Source organism: Passer domesticus, chromosome 1 (assembly GCF_036417665.1).
Source record: "Passer domesticus isolate bPasDom1 chromosome 1, bPasDom1.hap1, whole genome shotgun sequence".
Lineage (NCBI taxonomy): Eukaryota > Metazoa > Chordata > Aves > Passeriformes > Passeridae > Passer > Passer domesticus.
This window is the reverse complement of record NC_087474.1, coordinates 18615708-18636135: the sequence shown is the minus strand read 5'-3', so window position 1 is coordinate 18636135 and position 20428 is coordinate 18615708. Positions and strand designations below refer to the sequence as shown.

Below are 20428 nucleotides of genomic sequence, written 5' to 3'. Positions count from 1 at the left end.
CAGTAGCTTTGAAAACAAGTAATTAGTTTTTCATTAATGTTGCTGAAGATTTCAGTTGGAATTAGTTAGTGATTTTCTGCATTTGCATATTCTTAATTAGCTTTTTATAGTTGTTAGCTTTGTACAAATTAATGTTTTTATAAATTTTCAAAATTTTTATCAGGCACATCAAATTTATAATTAGGAAAAACATTTATAAACTACATTATATAAAGAAAATAGATTGAACTTCGGGGTAGAGTTTTGGCAGACCACAGCAACACCAACTTCTTATAGAATGCCAATCAGAGCACAATTTTTTTGTTGTATCTGAAACCAAACACATGTGAACTAATTGACATATCACATGAGTTAATAAGCAAGGGATACTTCTATGAGCTTTGAAGTACATTCTCATCTCATGCACTGTTCTGATCTAAAATGTTTTTACTTATTTCAGGATATGATTTCGGATTTTTTTTAATGTAGTGCAAATATAAAACAGACCTCAATAAGACCCCTGGTTAACCTTATGCCTAACTCAACCTGGACACATCTTTGCTGCCCTTGGTGAATATTGCACACTCTAATATAATTGCTATGCAAGTCAGGAAGAACTTCATCCTAAAAATTATTTTCTAACAACCAGAGGGAATAATCATAGAAAATAGTAAAAGAAAATAATAATAGAAAATAATATTAATAAAAATAATAATAGAAAAATCATCGTCCCCATTCAAAAAGAGCATTCAAGCAGTTCTCTAAATACTGAATTTGGCACAGGATTATTTACATGCATAAGCTCATTATATGATTGGGCTCCTAAGGCTAAACTGATCAGGGTTACAAAAGTCTGAAAATAATTTTAAACTCAAGACCAGATTCATAACAAGCAACACATTCAAGAAATATTGAGTTTAAGAGGGGATTTCAAAAAAATTTGGGTAGAAGCATGTGAATAAGCATATCAAGAACAGGAAATTAAACTGGGTCAGAAATGCTCACAAATGTATTATAAATGCAGTCTTTCCTGCAACATAAACAGGCAACCACAGCAAAGTCAAATATATTGTATTTGTGTGGGGTTAATTTCCATAGTATCAGAGCAAATACAGAAAAGCTAACACAGGACTATGCAAGGACAAAAGAATGTGTATAAGCAGAACTGGCTGCAGCTTAAGTCATTTTCACTGCCTAAATGCCCCCTAGGCACTGTGAGGAAAGGGTCAGAAATAACAGAAAGGAGAAAAGTACTTTCAAATATAATCATACTTTTTATTTTTTCCCAGAGCAAGTGCAAACTAAAAAGAAAAGTTGGTTTTTTTTTACTCCACTGTGCAAGATTTGACAGCACTAGTTCTGTATCAATGGAGAGGGAAATATATTGTCCCAATGACATTTCATCAGTATCTTGGCAGGATCATGACCTTATATATAGTTTCTATATGAGAAAACAAATTCAGCATTTTCATGGGCTACTATTATTATCTGGTAAAGTATAGGACCAAAGGAGAAAAAAAATGCAAAATCTAGAATACTTTTAATCTACAAAATCAATCCACTATGTGATCTGAATGCCTATTATCAACTATCTAAAACCAACTTCCATAAGGCTTTTAAAGTAGCATAAATAGATATATTTTAGACTAACACATTTATCAAACACATGTGAAACCCCAATCTTTTCAATCCCATGTAAAATTTCAAATCTTTGAGGTATGCATGGCATAATTCTGAATACAAACATGACAAAACATCACTAGGTTATTATTTTCACTGAGTCAATATCCTTTTTTGTTATTTCATGGTGACATTATATCCAGTGTATCAAATACGTTTTTCTAGTAAAAAGACTTAATTTAATTAGAGGCATGAAATATTATTAGGCATGTTCTATTGTATGAAGCTTTCCAATTACAATTTTCTGATATAAAATCAACTTGAAAATCAAAAAATTCTAGCGTATATAGTGTCTGTATTAAACAGAACTTTGAGCTCTTTCTCCTTATGGCTGCTTCACAAGCAACTGGATGGTAAAATAATGCTGGTATTCTGTTTACCTGAATGCATTAACAGTTCATTTATTTGTACAAAAAGCTATTATTATTTATGATGGTGGTATCCTGGAAACTGAGCATGTTTTAACAAAGTCCTCACGCTGTACAACCCAGCCTGGTATTGCAGAATACACAAACATACAGAAATGACCAATGGATTAAAAGCCATAAAATCATGACAAAATCCATGCCAAAATCATAAAATCATGCAAAAATCCCTTACAGAGTGTCATGCCTTAATGCAGCAGTAACATTGGACATCTGAGGCCAGAAAACAATGTTTGCACCTTTTCAAAAGCCAAGATAAAACCTCCCCATGACTTTTGTGCTTGTCTCCTTTGCCTTAGCCCAAGTCAACAGCAAAGCTCCTCCCTCCTGTCTTTTACAGAGGAAGTGACATTAATTTGTCTTACCTTGTCTCTAATGATCATATTATATTTTTTACTAAGCTGCTGCAAATTGACCTGGAAAGATTAAATGTATGGTGCTAAATTAAGGACATTTTTCTCTTTTTCTTGCATATAAAAATACAGGAACCCATCACATCACTTCCATGGGAGATCCTGATGCACAACGTTAGCACAGCCAGCCCCTTAGAAATTAGTTTCCACAAATAGATCTTATGCTTCTCCTGATAAAATTCAGTTGCAATGGTTTTCATAGGAGAGAAGAAAGACTTAGGTATCTGAGACAACTTATTTATATACATGATCACAAAAAGCTTTTCCCAGTATTTTCTTCCAGCAATGCATGTAAGCATGGAATATTTAATTGATGTATTTAGTTATCTATTTATTTTGTTCATTTAGTTTTTTGTCAGCTGTCTGAATTAGTTAAAGTTTGAATCCTAAAGCCACATTTTTCTTTACATGTATCCTGGAAACCTATCTAGTATTTTTGAATTTAATTCTCTATCACATCAAGCTAAGCTAAAGAATCAGAGTGATAAAAAGCTAGACCAGTAAAAATTTTTATTGTTACTTTTTAAAAATCTTTTTCTTAATTTAGCTTAAAATTATAACTTGAGGGCTATTTTAAGGCTTTCCAGATCCTGGGTGAAAGACAAAATTTATTAATATTTTGGTATTAACCCTTCTATGCGTACATGGCAAAAAGAAGTAATAGGATCAAAATAAATGCTAAACTTGAGATTTGGAAGCAAAATGGTGCAACAACAACAACAATGGAGTTAATATGAGACAAAACATTTTTAATACTGCGTTTTGCACTCAGGAGCTGTGTTTTTATAAAAGTTGGGTTCCTTTTTTTAAAAGAGTTTAGTAACCAAAATCAGGTGCATTCCCGGCAGTTCCTGTCTATCTCAAAGGCAGTATGAATGACTACTGAAAGAACAGAATCCCTAAACATTCCTTGTCCTCTTGCAGGACCAGGTGACCCACGCCCTCCAACCTGCAGCGGTGACAGGTTCCCGTGTGCGTACGTGCAGCAGTGTTTGTCCCTCGCCGCGCGCTGCAACGGGGTGGAAGATTGCTTGGATGGAAGTGATGAGATGAGCTGCCCCATGGAGATGCCCACCACCACGTCCCCGGGCTCTTGCAAGGAAGCAGAGTTCCTGTGTCCTTCCCAAGGCTGCATCCCATCCCTCCTGCTGTGCGATGGGGTGCCCGACTGTCCCCTCAGCGAAGATGAAGCTGGCTGCCGTAAGTTACGTCCATGGTGGTGGTTATGGCAATGTTGAATTACCTGCCCAAACCAGTGATGTTTTAGGAAAAGGAAAGAGCAACACAGTGAAGTTTAGTGTAAAATTCATCACTCTCTTGTCAAATAAACCCCTATTTATGTCACATAAACAAAAGAGCAACACAGTGATGTTTAGTGTAAAATTCATCATTCCCTTGTCAAATAAACCCCTATTTGTGTCACATAGAGTGTATTATTTGCTGAGATGCTTTAGATTTCTAAATAATTTTGCTTATGCATTTTAATTTCCTTGCTATAATTTGGTAATTGTTTAAAAAAAACACGCAATTTTATTTCTGTTAATATTTACAAGCACTTCCACATTTTTTTCCTAAATCAGTCGGCTGCATTTGCATTGCCTCTGTAACCTCTGATCATGATAGAACAGAAAGATAGGCTTCTGCACTTCTGTTATTCAGTAACATTTAAGGCAGTCCTGACCTTTCAAGGATTTTGAAATCAAGTCTGTTCATGAAATAGCAGCAATCTCCGCCCCAAGCAAGGAAAAGGGCTCACAAACAAAACACAAGGTCAATAGGCTTTGAAATGTAACTGCAATGAGATGCCATGGAGAAGTATCTGAAACAAACAGACACAAAAGTGAGTATCTGCCATTTAAAATTATTTCATTATTAGCAGGTGAACTGAAGCCAAATATTTCATTCCAGGAATTTCAAAATAATTAGCTACACAGTATAAAAAGGAAAAAAAGGCTTTTTACGTATAAACACTTTTCTTCCTAAACCTGTCATGCTCTAAAACTTTTTTTAGAGTTTTCTCATCCTTATCAGAATGAAAAAAAAAATGGTAAAAAATATCAGTTTCCAGTGGATTATAAATTCATGTTCTTTAATGTTTTCTGTCAAATCTACTAAATATAAATGTAGGCTACTGTACATGTCATTTAATTTAGCAAAGTAGTCTACCAAACTGGCATGGACTTGGCAGACTCTCTGTGTAAGTCTTTTGTTTTGAAGTGAACTCTGTGGTCTTGTTGGCAGAAGACATGATTTTGGAGATAACTTTGATGTTGAATTCTACATACCCCAAAGACATGTAGAAATTTTCCATGTTCCTTTCTTCAAATAAACCTCTCATGGTTAATCTTCAGTTAAGCTTGTTTCCTCCTCAATCTGTCCTCTGGTGGAAACGTTTATGCTGTGTTCTATTACATGCACATCCCAACTCCACACCACAGAAGCTGATGTGGAACCTCAAAACCTGAAATCCAAAGGATTTCCATGATTTTGTGTACTACCCAAACAACTGAGATATTGCTTTGTTTTGTTTATTTTACTGCTTTAACTTCAAAACAAAACCCAGGGATTAAGAAGAAATTAAGTCCTATTCAAAGAACAAATATTCTCCATAGGTATTTCACAACTTTGGGCTTCTCAGTCTGAAGGAGACTTAGTCAAGTCTGTACTTCATTGTTACTCCAAAATTTGGTTATATTAAATAAATATGTAAGCCTTGATAGTATAAGATAGAAATACAGAAGCAGTAATTCTTGTTTCTTCACTGAAGATAATTCAGAGAAGCAAAGCAAAGCAGAGAAGAGGGCAAAGCAAAAAGAAAATGATTTGTGCTAGTTTGGAATTAAATCAGTGGAAAACTTATTAGTGTCACAGCTGGTGCTGAGATCCAACTGTGTATGCCAAGAAAGCACAGTGTTTCACTTTAGCTTCCTACTTTTGACAGGTGAAAACCCATAGAAGTTTGTCAACTGGGGAAGGTCAGAGAGAAAAAGTAAATATCTCTGAAATTTCATTATTTTATTGAAATTTATGCATGATCTATAAAATTGATTGTTGTGCTAGTAACTCCAACCTATGTGTACTCTAATAATAGCACAGATTGAAAGTGGGGATTTATTTTTTATATTTTAGATGGATATTTTTTCCTTGGTGCTGATCAAATCTATCTGCTCATTTTAGAAAACTTCACTGTAGGAATTACTGATACTTTCCATTTTGTGTCCCATAACAATTTTATTCATTTAAGTGAAAAACAAAACACTTAACACTATTTAAGTGTAGAACAAAAATATTCTGCGTTCTGAATTCAGGAATTCACCAGGGAAAGTTTTCTTTTGTGATAGAATAGTTGTCAAAATGCACATTGCAGAGATTAAGGATAAAGCCCTAAAGGACGCCAGGACAAAAAAAACCCAAACAAACAAAAAAACATTGGTCAAGTCCTTTCCAAAACCACAGTTTCTACCACAGAAATGCTTTTCTTCACAACTTAGAGATTCATGCTGACGGAATTTCCTGTAGAGTTCACATAGCAGTTAAGTGGTACAACATTATGCTAATACTGTTTTATACCTACTAATGAAGTGGATTTTGTTGCTTGTTGCATTTAACAAAAAGAAATTCGTGAACTGTTTTCCAGTTAAAGATGTTCTACTTGCTGGATATTTTAGGGAAGGGTATATTACATCACCTATTTAGTCTTTTCTTTGCCTGATTACAATACTAAAGGTGTAAAACAAGCCTATTAACACCAGAGGGATGTATACATTAGTTTTCCACAGACCAACATCCTTTTCCACCTGCATCATCTGATTGAAGTGTTAATAGCAATGAATAAAAAGTCATTACTCAGTTTTCTATAGTGCACCAAAATGTATCTCTTGTAGTTTTGGTAAGTTTTAAATACCTATGAAATATTAAAAATTTTATGCTTTCAAAGTGGCTGTGATATCATTATCCCTTCTAGTGGTTTAATTTGCACCTGGAACATTAAATATAGATGAAAACTGGATATTTTAATTTTCATATCTTTACTGCTTTTAGTGCCTTCATGTGGTCTTTATATTCTTTACCTCAGCATCAGTAACTTGGTGTCATTGTCCTTATCTGCAAAATTTTTAGCTCTCAAGTCCGTTGTTATGACTGTTCCCTCAGTAATGTGTTAAAATAATGTGTAAACAAATTGATTCATTTTGAAACTAGTTTCTGAATGAGAGTTAATTATGTTTACTGATATCTTTTTTATGGGTTTTCTTTAGGATTTTGCAGTATACACTCTCAACGTTGTGAGTTAATATGCACTCCTTCACAAATATTACATGGGAAAATTTGGTTTCTGTACCATCTGTGCTCTGTATTTGTTTACTTATTTAGCATCTCAGTAGTAAAGTTGCATGTCTTTGAAGATGAAAGCTTGGAGAGGTCACACAGATGCAAGTTTATATCCTACAGTATGAATCAAGCTTTCTGCTAGTTTTTGAACAGTGAGAAAAAAAATACAGCTTATGATAACGACCGTGTTACTTTTCATTTCAGCCATTAAAGATTGCTCCAATGGTTCTTTGCTATGTGCTTCAACTAATCAATGTATACCACTCTCCCAGCGTTGTGACGGAATTGCAGACTGCATTGATTTCAGCCTTGATGAGTCTGGTTGTTCAGGTACTTCATTTTGCATTAAAAAATCATTTGAAAGAAAGGAAATGTAGTTATTTCCTACTGAATGTTTTGGCAGTCCTCAAAGTTGACTGAGGTTCCTCTGCTAAAACTTTGTCAAATTATATTAGGCATGAATTTTCCTGATGAAAGTTTGACACAGGTGAAAGTGAGAAAAAGATGAAGAATAATCTCCTTAAAATCTTTACATCTTCATAGGGGGTGTTTCTCATTGTATAAACATATGGTTCAAAGAAACCCCAACCATTTGTAGTACACTTTTAGGACTTCCCTTTATTTTAGCCAGATGAGTTAACCCATATTGTTGAGTAAAAGGTTTGTTTATTTGTGGATTTGTTGTTTGGTTTTTTCCCCAAATGTATTACAAATCCAGGTTGTAAAATAAACTAAATAGCATTTGTTTTAACACAGTGCATTTGACAAAATATTCAGGTTTGATATATAGTAGTTAAATGGTGGAGAAAAATAAGTAGAGAACAAAAATACACATTCAATGTGAATTAGACTTTTATTAACAAAATCTAACAAATACATAGATTATGGTGATATAAATAATTAAATCTAGATTCAAAATGTCTCCTTTAGTTACAGAAAGATACTGCATCCCTTCCTCAAGAGAGGTATAAACTCTTGACCAGTTCTGTGCTGACAGTACTCTGCCAGCTTTGCTGAAGTTGCATTACCTGAGAATTTAACTCTCTCTTTTTATAATTTTTATGAGTTATGTGATAAAATTCACAACACATATGAATTGCAATGATATAATTCATCATAAAATATTAAATGTCTATTCACAAACTGAAAGTTTTACAAACACTTATTGGTAGGAGGCATCCACAAGTTTCTTTGGGAGTGAAATTTGTCCACAAGTATTGTGTTTACTATCTGCCATAGCATCACGAAATGGTTTGGGTTGGAAGGGACCTTGAAGATCACAAATTTGCAATGCCCCTGACTTAGGCTGGGACACCTTCACAAGCCCAGGTTGCTCATGTGAGAGAAGGAATAATACTTCCACATTAAAAAAATACCACTACTACAATGATGAGAGAATTCATACTTGGTAAATTTGATTTATAAAAGTTATTTTAAATTAAAAATAATTTATTCAGAAATTTATTCAATATAAAAGAATATAGAACATAAACTAGTAGACATGCATAACAGTAATTTTAAAATCTTCCACTATTTTTTCAGAAAGCAGCCCTTTTAAGTAAATAATGCACTTTTCAAAATTGAATCCTGAAACTGGAGGTGTCTACGTGGAGTAGCACTGTTATATGCTGCAATAAACAGTTTCATTTTGCATATATATCCAAAACTCTTAAGGTCTAATTAGTATATTACCAGCTATTTTCATACTGAAGAAGATTGAGGGGATTTTTTAATTTTTTTTTTTTATTTTGAGTTTTTTCTTCCTAAAGCAATGTTAAACTACGCTTCAGTAAAACTAAATGCGATGATGTGGAAATCCAAGTTAAGGGACATCAAGAGGTTTTAAAGAATATCACCAAGTACTTAAACACCTTTTGTCTTTTAAAGGTGATTTCCCTTGTTCTTATGAGAATGTGATTGTAAGTTAAAATTCCAAATATCTTTAATAAAAGGGTGGGTCACAAAGGAGTGTCTGTTCACCAGCCCTATATAAACCTATTACTAATAATGTAGATTTAGGTACTAATTAAATATTATTTCAATTCTTTTGGGTCTTATTTTATATATTCCCGTTGTTTGAAAATCAAGTAAGTGGAAAAAATTCCATTTGTGGAGTCAGATGAAAATCTCATTTGAGAAAAATTTGAAGCCTGTTCAAGTGCAGCATCAGGATTTCAATAAGCTCAAGAGCACTCCATTGCTTGTCATATTCTTCAGGCTTTACACTTCTATCACCAAGTCCAGATCTAAAAAAAGAAGTGGAAGTGCTAAGCACTCAAAAGGACAGGTGTGAATATTTTGCCATTTTGAAAATCAGATAATGACAAATGTAATGAAAAAGAGGGGAAAATCACAATTTTTACCTTTATGTTTGCAGCATGTCCTGAAGAATACTGCAAAAATGGAGGAAAATGCATCATCAAAGACGACATTCCATTATGCCAGTAAGTTTCATTGGCAATTGACTTGTGCTTGAGGTTGGAGAAAGGTACTGTTGAAACAGGTGGTTCACTCCCCAGGGATTGAAATTATATTATAAACATATTTTTAAAAGTCTCTGTATGTCTATACCATTTTTATTTACACTTAGTGGGTTAAACCACATTTTGAGAAGAATGTTATCTATCAGATAGAATTTTCTGTAACTTTTATCTTTCATTTCATGAGACAATCTGTTGGCTGGCCACCCTAAGTTTTCTGTCTCATGTTTCTCATCAACATTTAAAAACACATGTTTCTGTGCCTTGTTTGCAGCAGGGTGTTGTATACCCCAGATGAGATTTTATAGCCACATATTCATCTTTATCTTCCTGTAAAAAAAAGGGGGGGTAAAAATATGCTTGCTTTTTTTTTCTGGAACTACTCTCTGATAAAAAAAATAACATATGCAGTTCTGGTATAGAATGTACAAGCCATTAGAAGGAGTCTCAGGATATCTGAAGCTGCTCATTTACACAAGATATCACTGTTTCCCTTTGGGAAATTAGACAGAGTTTCTAAGTGCAAAGAAAGTGATGGTATGTGTTATCATGCTTTTGTCCTTCTCATGCTTCAGTCGAGCTTGCCAGAGTTTGCCAAATTACTAAAGAAGTAACTGTTTTATCCCAGTAGCTATCTTAGTCAAGATTAGATGTTAAGCTCTGTCTCCTAGTTGCCAGGAGATGCACATTGATAAGCCTGCTTTGTCTTTCAGGATAGGTTTATCTTTGATTGGATGAAGAAATGTAATATATAGCATAGAAAATATAGGGACATTCATATAGGGTGTTTCAATTTGGGTCTCAGAAAAAAAATTGTTAATAACCTGCAGATTTCCCCAAAAATGTGCACCATAATAAAACAGAGAATGGTCTCTTGACAGAGAGTGGCAAGAATCTTGGAATTTCATAAGGTGGCTGCTTCAAAATTTTTTTGAACCCATGAAGAGAGAAAGGGCACAAAAACCATAGGGAAAGATTGTCGAATGAAAAGTCAGCAGAAAATAAAGGGATTTGCAATTGGAGGTTTGCAATTTGCAGATTAAACCATTGATCAAAAATAAAATTGCTTGTAGGGACAAAGCTCTGGGAGAGTAATTGAGATTTTAAGTGCACAAGAGAATTATGAGAATTGAGCTTCTGTTCAGACTTGCAAGAGAAAGTAACCCAAACTAGCAAATCTTTTTTATCCACAGAAATACAAGACAGTTGGAATAAAAATAGTAAATTAAACTAATAAGAAGGGTAGTTTACCTCAGCATTCAGTAAGAAACATATTTAATGCACAATCTGAGCAAAGGCACAGGAAAAAAGGAAATTCCTTAACTGGGAGATTAACATAACTTCAAAAGCTGTATTTGCTTGTGTTGGGGAAATTGGTCATTTCTACACAAGAATGCCATAGTGTATGTTGCAATAGGCTTTCTGCATGTAGGGGAAGTGGCTGGAGAACAATAAATGGAGAAGAAAAGGGATGGCCAGATCAACAGTCTGATATCAATACCATTCAAGACTTGACAATATTTTTAATGAATTACTTATGTATATAATAACAGAACAGTTAACCATTACTGAGATAAACTTCTGCATGACTTTTTGAAATTCCACATCAAGACCATAAAAATGTAAAAAAATACCCCAAAAATATACCTAAAATAATTTAAAATGTAGAAGTATATCAGTTTCCAATACCCAGGGAAAAAAAAAAAACCAAAAAACCACCAAAACCAAAAACAAACAAAAAACCCCCCAAAACCACAAAAAAAAAAAAATTTAAAAAAATAGAAATTACCATGAAAAATAAGCAATTTTTTACCTTTTTAATTCTCAGTTCTTACTCTGAAAAATAAATTATAAATTTAGCTAGAAATATCCTCCTCCCTTGAGAACAACTGTTCTTCCAGACCGCAGGATAGGTCAGGAGAGAAAAAGCAGTGTGTGTAAGAGTGCAGGAAGCCTGTTCCACAGCAAGGAGACTCTTGAAAAGAACAGAGTCTAGGTACTGCCCTGCCACAGAAGTGACAGAGTCTTCCTAGACACCCAGAGGTAATTCTGTGGGGATCAAAGTGCTCTTAAAAGTCCCTGGGTTTGACTAATACTATTCAGTGACACAGCAGAAAAGGAGAAAATTTCTTAACATTTTATTTTCTTGCTATTTTATCTGGCAAAATAGATTCTGATCTTCCCCCAAGTGAGATGATTGTGCTGAAGTTTCTATAAAACAAAACTCAAGTCTGGAGTTTGAAAGTCATTCTCAGGTCTCCCTGAGAATGTTGGCTTAACAAAAAATTAAAGTCGACAGGTCTCAAAGCTTCATTTGTTCCATCATGTTCCTGTAAGAACTGAAATTGCTGCTCATTTTAGGTTAGTTTGAGGTACACTGATAGAAAAGAATAGAGTTTCTGGAAAACATTTTTGCTGGTGATAACAGCTGAGTATTTCTGTAGGATTAATGCAGTGGGATTGAAGTAGTTGATTGTATATGCTTCTTCCAGTAGTTTAACCTGCAAGCATGGGAACAGTGAATTTGCAGTAGCTGCTGAGGCAAAAGAAAGCCCTAGAATCTGAACTGTTTGAAGAGACTGAAAGCAGATAGTAGATTTTGTACATTTAGTGCTTCTCAAGTTCCTTTGATGCTGTATGTTTTTACATGTGTGAACTAGTGTAGCTTAGATATATATATAATGTTAATACTTAGGACACCACCCTGTCTTTCAAGAGAATGTAACTAAGAGGGATCAGTAGGAGTGGCAGGTGAGCTCTGACATCCCTCTGTGAAGAGATGTCTGTAGACCTAGTGGAAACAAAAGCAGTGGATACAAGTCTAGATAAAATTTCAGTACATATTGGAGTGGGTAAAAAAGTTGATGTATCAGATTGCTGTAATTTTTGTTCATGCTATTGAAAACAGCTTCTCTAGGCTGGTGCATAATGACTGCAGTAAGATGCCCAGTGTTTGAGAATGTGACTGCTTAGCTCTGGTGGATGTTCTCAGAGTATGTGAGTAAATGCAGGGCAGTGGTGCTTGGGTGATGGTTATCTTCCTACTTGAACAAAACACAGCTTGATGGCTGTCCTGCTCCTGCTTGGTAAGTGAATTTTTGAGTCAGCTTTGAAAGTCACTTGCACTCAATTCTGCTATTTGGTCAGGAGAGTAATTGGGGTGCATATCGAACACATTTGTCTTGTACTTTCTATTTCATGGGTACTCTGTCTGCCAAAGTAGATGGAGCTTTAATCTGAAATTCTATGGCCACCCTCATATGACAAAATGTGACTTCTGTTTGTCCTGACTGAGGTCTCTTCTGTAGCCAAGTGGCTGGTGCTGGCAATCAGCTACTGTGATTGCACCAGCAAATCACGATATTTTGAGCAATAATAACTAGAATTTTTTGCAATTTCAATCCTCCAATTTCAAAATCATTCCTTTGATTATATGTATGCTTTCTCCAACTTCTTGTCCAACTTGTTTCTTTATGTTTGTTTTATTTTTGCTTAAAAGTGAGACCACAGACTCCTGGAAACATAGGAGAGGAATATAGGGGAGAACAAGCAAGCTAGGAAAAGTGTGTTTCTAACACACTTTTAAAGTGGAAGGATGAGGCTTTAACGATTGTACTAGCATTGAAAGAAAAAAAACCACTGAGAACAGGAAAAAAAACCAAAAAATCCACCAAGCCAGATTCTTCATACATGCTTTTCATTCTCATGCAACTGGACAAGAGTAATATTAAACATGCACATTCAAAATGTACTAAACTTCACATATAATAAATATTAAATCATCATCAAATCATCAAATGGTTTGGGTTGGAAAGAACCTGTAAAGTTAATTTAATCATCTAATCCAAGCCCCCCTGCAATGAGTAGTTTCATCTTCAATTAGATCAGGTTGCTCAGAATCCCATCCAACCTGACTGTGAGTCTACCACATCTCTGGGCAATATATTTCAGCATTTCACAAAGTTGGTTATAAAAATTTCTTTCTTATACCTAGTCTGAATCTCCCCTTCTTCACTTTAAAACCAGTATTCCTGGCCCTGCAGGCCCTACTAAAAATAGAATTGTTTAGGTTGGAAAGGACATAGTACAATGCTTTACTTTCCCTTCATTTCACACAAATATTTTCAACATAATATACCAAATTTCAGAGTAGTTACACTGACTAGTACTAAAGAGCATATGAGAGCACTTTTATTATTTCTGAACTGTAAGACGTTTCTATCCTTTAGCAAAAAGAAAAAATAATTGCACTCACCTAATTAAACAATCCTATTACAGATTAGAAATAAATCTTCATTAAACAGTTTTTAAATTCACTGAATATGTAACATCTATCTAACTGATCTGTGGAGATTGAAATTGCAAGGAGTCATTATAAATAGATAATTAAATATTAGTCTTTGTAGTTGTATATCTAAATGCTGATTTGGCCCAAAATACAAAAACAGAATTATTTTGTTTCTTTTATATGATAAAAGTGAAGAAGATTACTTTCTCTATTGTTTCTTTTAGAAAAAGAATTGGTTTTACAGGGTAACCATTCATTCAGAGAAGTGGAATTCTTGCCTATTCCTTTTAGAAAAGCTAAAGGTTAATTTGTCCTCTATTTTTTACTTCTTTCCTTCTCATTTTTGCAATGAGCTTATTATTTTAACACAAATTATCTTTTTACATTGCAAACAAGGCATTTTATCATGAGTAGTACAATAGCAAACAGTATTTCACAAAATTTAAAGAAAAAATGGAGTGTTTTTGGTGGTTGAGACATTTTTTCAGAATCTGGTTTTGTTTTCAAAATACTAGCTTCTAGTAAGCATGATAAATTTTTGAAAAGCCCTGGAAGTGGCATGCAGCATGACATAAAGTCTTGGTAGACTGTTTGATACCTTTTCCAGGTAAGTATCATGTATGGCAAAGGAGGTAAATCCTACATCCTCACTGGACAATGTCTTTCAGTGAGGAACAGGGTTCTTCTTATTTTTTTTCCCAAACGTGTTTGACTTTGGATCTACTCTTACTTGTTCTGTGTTACTGGATTTTTGAGGACTGATGGTGGTAGTTATTTTTAAAAACTAAAAGTGGGAGGAGTGTTTTTATATCACACAGAATGTCAGGAAAATGGAGTGATAATAGTATTCAAGCCTAAGAAAATAAAATGTCAAATCACATCTGGAATGTGATTTGATCGAAATATGAAGTTTAATACTGATGATATAGAAACACCAATTCATGAGTAAAGAGTGTTTATAAAGAGAGAAGAAAGCAGTTTCCATTTCAGCTACATTTTCTCCTGCTCCTCTCAGAAATTCCCGCCTCGGAGGATTTCTGGCATAGCAGCTGCTGATTCACTGCAGATTGTTAATGGTTCAAACAAAGCAAATTGGTACTGATTTCACTTCTTCCCTAAGAATTTTCTTTACGTTTTACTGAACAAGTGGGACATGGGTAAATTGATAATGCTATATTGAGCATAAACACCTACTCAGGAAAGTTGGAGTTAGGAAAATAAATTGTACACGGAGGAGCAATGAGATAAGGATGTAGCCATGAATGAAAACAAAAGCAATGATGAATAGTCAAAAAGATAAGGCACTGGAAACCAAAGTCATGTTAAGATTTGGATTTTGGGAAGCAAAGACATATCCACAGGACATATCTATATAACTGGCAAAGAGGGTTTTTTTCATATCTTTCCCTTACCCAAGTTTCATTTGAAAAGTGATGCTGGTGCAAATTAAATAACAAATTCAGGCTACCTGAGTTGTGTAAAATTAAGAATAGGAAGACAAGTTAATACATCTATTCTCCAGAACAAATTAGACACAATTTGTCACGAAAGAAAATATACAATATATTGATGGAAATGCATTTTAAATGTTTGCTTAGAGAAAACTGTTTCCTAAAGTTTTTGTTCAGTCTTGATCCTTTCTTATTTGGAAACTTTTCATGAAATCAAGATGCTTGATACAACAATAGTCTTGCCTTTTAGGTTTTGCACGTTTCTAACTTCATAGCCTTTTTCAAACGAAAATCCCAGGGGGATTATGGTGCAGTGTGACAGAAACTTGGCTGCAAAAATCTTAGCATTTGGTCTATTTTACAATAGCTGGGATGAAACAGCTTCTGCTTCTCATGCTGATTGCCTGCTCACAGGATGTTCATTGATAATTTCACAACACACAAAAAAAGGAAAATCTTTTGAATCCTTCATATATCAGAATTTACAAAATGGTGTTCCTTCATTTAGGAAAATATATGTCAAATTTGTTTAATGAGTTGGGATTTTTGTCATTTAGCTGTACCTAGTGACTTCAAAGTACATTTGGCCAAATCATTTTTATCTAGTGAGAAACTTGCCATTGAGCAATTATCAATGGCATACACTAGCTATCTTTTGTATTTAGAAGGAGTTCACTTCAAGGTTTGCTCTTCTTCCTCTGCAGATAATAAAATGGTCCTGAGGTCAGCTCTTTATCACATTGAAGCCAGCTGCTTCATACATTTGAACTTCTAAAAATGAGGAAAAAAACTCCCTGATACTTATCTTAGTCAAACCTAACTGAATACACACGGCAGTTTGCCACCTTGTGCAGTGAGGCAGGGATATGCTATGAAGTTCTTTTGTGAGTGGTCTGAGTCAGTTGGTCACTTAATCCAATGATTTCAGAAGGAATCTGTCTTTTTCTGGTTTTTGTATTATAGAACCAAAACAAGGTTGTCCCTATGTAAATGCTAAAGTTTGACTGCATGTAATTTAAAGCCAGATGTTAGAGTTAATTAAATAAATACAACTGAATAGACACAAAGAATGGTCTCACAACACATTTCTGATCATGTTTTTTAGAAATCTCTACCATTTGATTCAAATGTAAATCAGACTTCCTTATTTAACGCTTCAGTTTTGGGCTTTTTTTACAGAAAAACAAATTTCAAGATATCTTTAAACCTGGAAACAAAATAAGTAGCTTATAGTCTTTCTCTGTTTTCCTGAGGTGAAATATTACTGCAACAAATGTAAAAAGTTTTGCTTGAATGACCCATTGATAGAATCAGAAGGGCACTCACAGTAGAAATGCTTATTTGAAATACGGTCAACTGGTCATTTTGGAAAACAAACTGTGAACGACATATTTTCAAACTGCCTCTTCATTATATATTTGCTGAGTGGGAAGATTTTTTACCTGTAAAAAAAATCAGCAAGGAATTTCTGCAACAATTTTAAGTTTAAAAACTTGATGAACTTTGTACAAGCTTTTCCTGCAAAATTTTGGAGTTGAAAGGTGCTAGCACAGCTTTGGGAATAAAAGTAATCTATGTTTTATTAAAAAAGGTGATTTTCCTACATTATCAATGTCATTGCAACTCTCAAGATCAGAGAGATAATTATATTTAGTAGCTGAACAAAATAATTGATGTTTTAATTTGAAGATAATATAATCTTATTGAGAAGAGTATAATTTAATATCTACAATGAAAATTACTTGGACATATAGTAATGATTAAGCAAAAAAAATTCTCCTCAGAAATCAGCAATGGCTGGATCAGCAATGCTAAATTTGCTGAAAGGATTCAAACTCTCTGATAAATATCCTACATTTCTCATTTGATTTTCAATACGTTCTTTTAAGAGATTCAAAGCAAAATGAGGAAACTGCAAGGAGTAGGAAACCACCGCTGGATTTTTATTATTACTGAGTGCAATGAACCTTTACCACAGACTTACTTGTACACAAAACTCTAGACTTTATTACATTTAAAATTCAGGAGATAGGTTTGTCTTCAGTAGGGAAAAGCTTAGGATGTGGGAAGTGTATGTGTAGGAGAGGATGTATTTTGAGTAATGAGAGATTTTTATATGGGAGAATGTTAATTAATGCTGGATATTGGACGTTTGCCAAAGTCCCCTGAAGGGCTACTCCTACTAATACCAGATGCTCAAGAGAAGGAAATATGGATAGAAAGCTTTAAATCAAAACATTTTTGTTCTATTTTGTTCAAAACAGGAAAGAATAGCAGTAGAATAATAAATACTTTTCAAAAGAGAGTAAAAAGGGAACAATTGGGGAAGTATAAACAAGGATTGCAAAGATTCTTGTTCTCCAGCCACTCCTCCTTCACATTCATGTGGCTGTCTTTTGTTGACAGAAATTTAAAAACATCTATTCATAGGCACATAAATCGCTCTAAATTTTTGGATTATATTAAGTCAAACAATAATTTAGAAGTCTGGGTTCAGATAGTCTTACTTAGACTGAGTTACGATCTTTTTTCAAATTCAGTCTTCCTGGATTTAAGTGAAAGTAAGAAGCAGTACTTGGAATGAAAACCAGTATTTTCACTCTCTAAGATTACACCTGCATGTCTGCATATCAGACTTTGTTGTGCAGAATGACAATCAGCTCAGCGTTAGAGTCCTCTCTGTAGGAGGCACCTGGAGGCTGCCAGTTGGATACACCTAATCCAATACAGAATGTGTCACACATGCTGTAAGGGACACTTCTGGAAAACATGTATATCAGGAAGCATGTTGACAAGAATTTTGAAGTGTGACTAAAATGAGGACTCTGATACAGATAGGTCTGGGCTGAGGATGCCAGGAAAGATAGGAGTGGTGGAAGTCTGTATTTGAGGATCTGTGCTATTGTGTAAATCACGTAGAAAAGGCATACATCTTGTATTCTGTACCAGCCACATCCTGACATTTGACCTACTCAGTCTGACCCACTGGACACACTGGTGTCACAATGTCATCAAGCTATCTTGCACGTTTGCAATCTAACCTCTTGTTCAGTCACAGAGAATTGAAGTTTCCCAGAATTATACCTTTTGTGTGGTTGCTAGGTGGCTAAGGGATTTTCTAAAAGCAGCAAATTCTACTAAATTAAGAACTTTTGAACTTTTCTTTCCAGCTTTTGCAGTGTTGACTGATCTGGAAAGCTCCATGCACTTTAATTTTAAACACGTACAAACATTGAGGATTTTTCTCAATGCTTGGAAAGAGCTTTTCATGTTTGCTATTGCTCTAATCAGCTACTAGGCTACATCTCTAAGTGGGAAGTAGTAACTATGTGCTGTTCCCACACAGAGTCTTGAATGTCCTTTGGGGAAAAAGTACACATACCTTTAAGCTAAAATAATTTTGTCAGCATCTGGCGCAAAAGTCGTATTTTCAATGTGCAGAAATATTTTTCATTAAAAATATATATTGGGTTGGAAGACATAAATGAATTTTGAAATGTCCTCTGGAGTATATCAAGGGGATGTGGCTCATGCAAGAATTACACTATGGATCTCAACATCAGAGTTCCTGCAGGAATAAATATCTGTGGTGGGCTGACCCTGGCTGGGTGCCAGATGACCACCAAAGCCACTCAGCTGGATAGGGGAGAAAAAATATAATGAGAAGTTTGTGCATTTAGATAAGGACTGGGAGAGGTCACTGAGCAATTACCAGGCAAACCAGACTTGACTTCGGGAAATTATTTTAATTTATTACCAATCAAATCTGAGTAGGGCAATGAGAAATAAAAACTAGATTTTAAAATGCCTACCTCCCACCCCTCCCTTATTCTCAGACTCGACTTGACTCCATGATAACTAGGTTAACTCTGCAACAGGACAAGAGAACACAGTCTTATGCTGTCCAAGGGGAGCTTTAGGCTGGAAATTAGGAAGAAATCCTTCACAAAAGGGGTGATTTGATATTGGCTGCCCAGGGAGGTGGTGGAGTCAGTGTCCCTCTAGATGTTTAAGGAAAGACTGGATGTGGCACTTAGTGCTATGCTCTAGTTGAAATAGTGGTGTTGGGTTATAGATCAAACTTGATGATCTCAGAAGTTTTTTCCAACTTAATTGATTTTGTGATTCCTCATTTTCTCTTCCTCCTCCCCTCTGGCAGAGCAGGAGGATGAGGAATGAGGGTTGCAGTAGGTTCATCACAGGGGCAGCCTTGGCCAGTGCCAGGTCCATCCTGCAGCCAGCTGGCATTGGCTCTGTTGAATATGGGGGAAGCTTCTGGCAACTTTTCACGGATATATTCAGCAGATACCAAAACCTTGCCATGCAAACCCACTACAACCTCAATCATCAAACTAGTCTTCAGAATTCTGTAAACTGCAGGAGGCTGAGCTTTGGTGGATTTTAAATGATGGAGGTTAGAAAGGTTTGGGTTTACATGAAGGGTATATTGAGTTTGTGCAACCAGATTTTGGTAGCTGGGAGGGGTGTTACAGATGGGGCTTCAGTGAAAAGCTTCTGGAAGATTCCCCCACATCTGACAGAGCCAATGCCAGCCAGCTCCCAGACAAATCCATCACTGGCCAAGACTGAGCCAACCAGAGAAAATGGTAACACCTCTGTTATAACATATTTAAGAGGAATTAAAAAGTTTTTACACAGATGTAATTGCATGAAGAGAAGAGAGGAGTGAGAATATGTGAGAGCAACAATTCCACAAACACCTAAATCAGTGGAAAAAGAAGGGCAGGAAGTACTCCAGACCAGAGTTGAGATTACCCTGCAGACCAAGGTGAAGACCATGGTGAGGCAGCTGTGCCCCTGCAGCCCAGGGAGATCCATGGGGATGCAGAGACCAACCTACAGCCCATGGAAGAAACCCACACTAGAGCAGGTGAAAGCCTGAAAGAAAATTGTGACCCCATGAGAAGTCCACACTAAAGCAGGCTCCTGGCTGAGACCTCCAGACCCATGGAAAAAGGAGCCCTTTTTTGTCAGGATTTGTGATCCCATGCGGGACACACTCTGGAGTAGTCTGTTTTTGAATGACTGCACCCCATAGAAAGGGACCCATGTTGGAGCAGTTCCTGGTGAGCTGCAGCCCATGGGAACCCAGGCTGGAGAAGGTCATGGAGAACTGTCTCCTATGGGAGGGATCCCTCAGTGGAGCTTCTCTCTCTGAGCAATGTCAGAAACAACCTGTGATGAGCTGATAATATGGTCATTCCCCATCTCCCTCCACCACTAGAAGGGGAGAAGAGCCCAGCAAGGAGGGTGGAGTTTGGGAAAGGTGTTTTTAAGATTTCTTTTATGTCCCATTGTCCTGCTCTGATTTTGATTGGTAATAAATTCAACTAATTTCCCCAAGACAAGTCTGTTTTGCCCT

At 35.4% G+C, this 20428-nt stretch overlaps 1 protein-coding gene across 1 annotated transcript in view; it reads left to right on the top strand.

Moving 5' to 3' along the window:
• The window catches only part of MALRD1 (MAM and LDL receptor class A domain containing 1), a 235211-nt gene that overhangs the window by 181314 nt on the left and 33469 nt on the right, over nt 1–20428 (top strand). The window contains exons 34-36 of the mRNA XM_064408462.1: nt 3422–3697; nt 7031–7156; nt 9204–9270. Of these exons, the coding sequence (XP_064264532.1) occupies nt 3422–3697; nt 7031–7156; nt 9204–9270 (469 nt within the window). The remainder of the gene's footprint in view (nt 1–3421; nt 3698–7030; nt 7157–9203; nt 9271–20428) is intronic.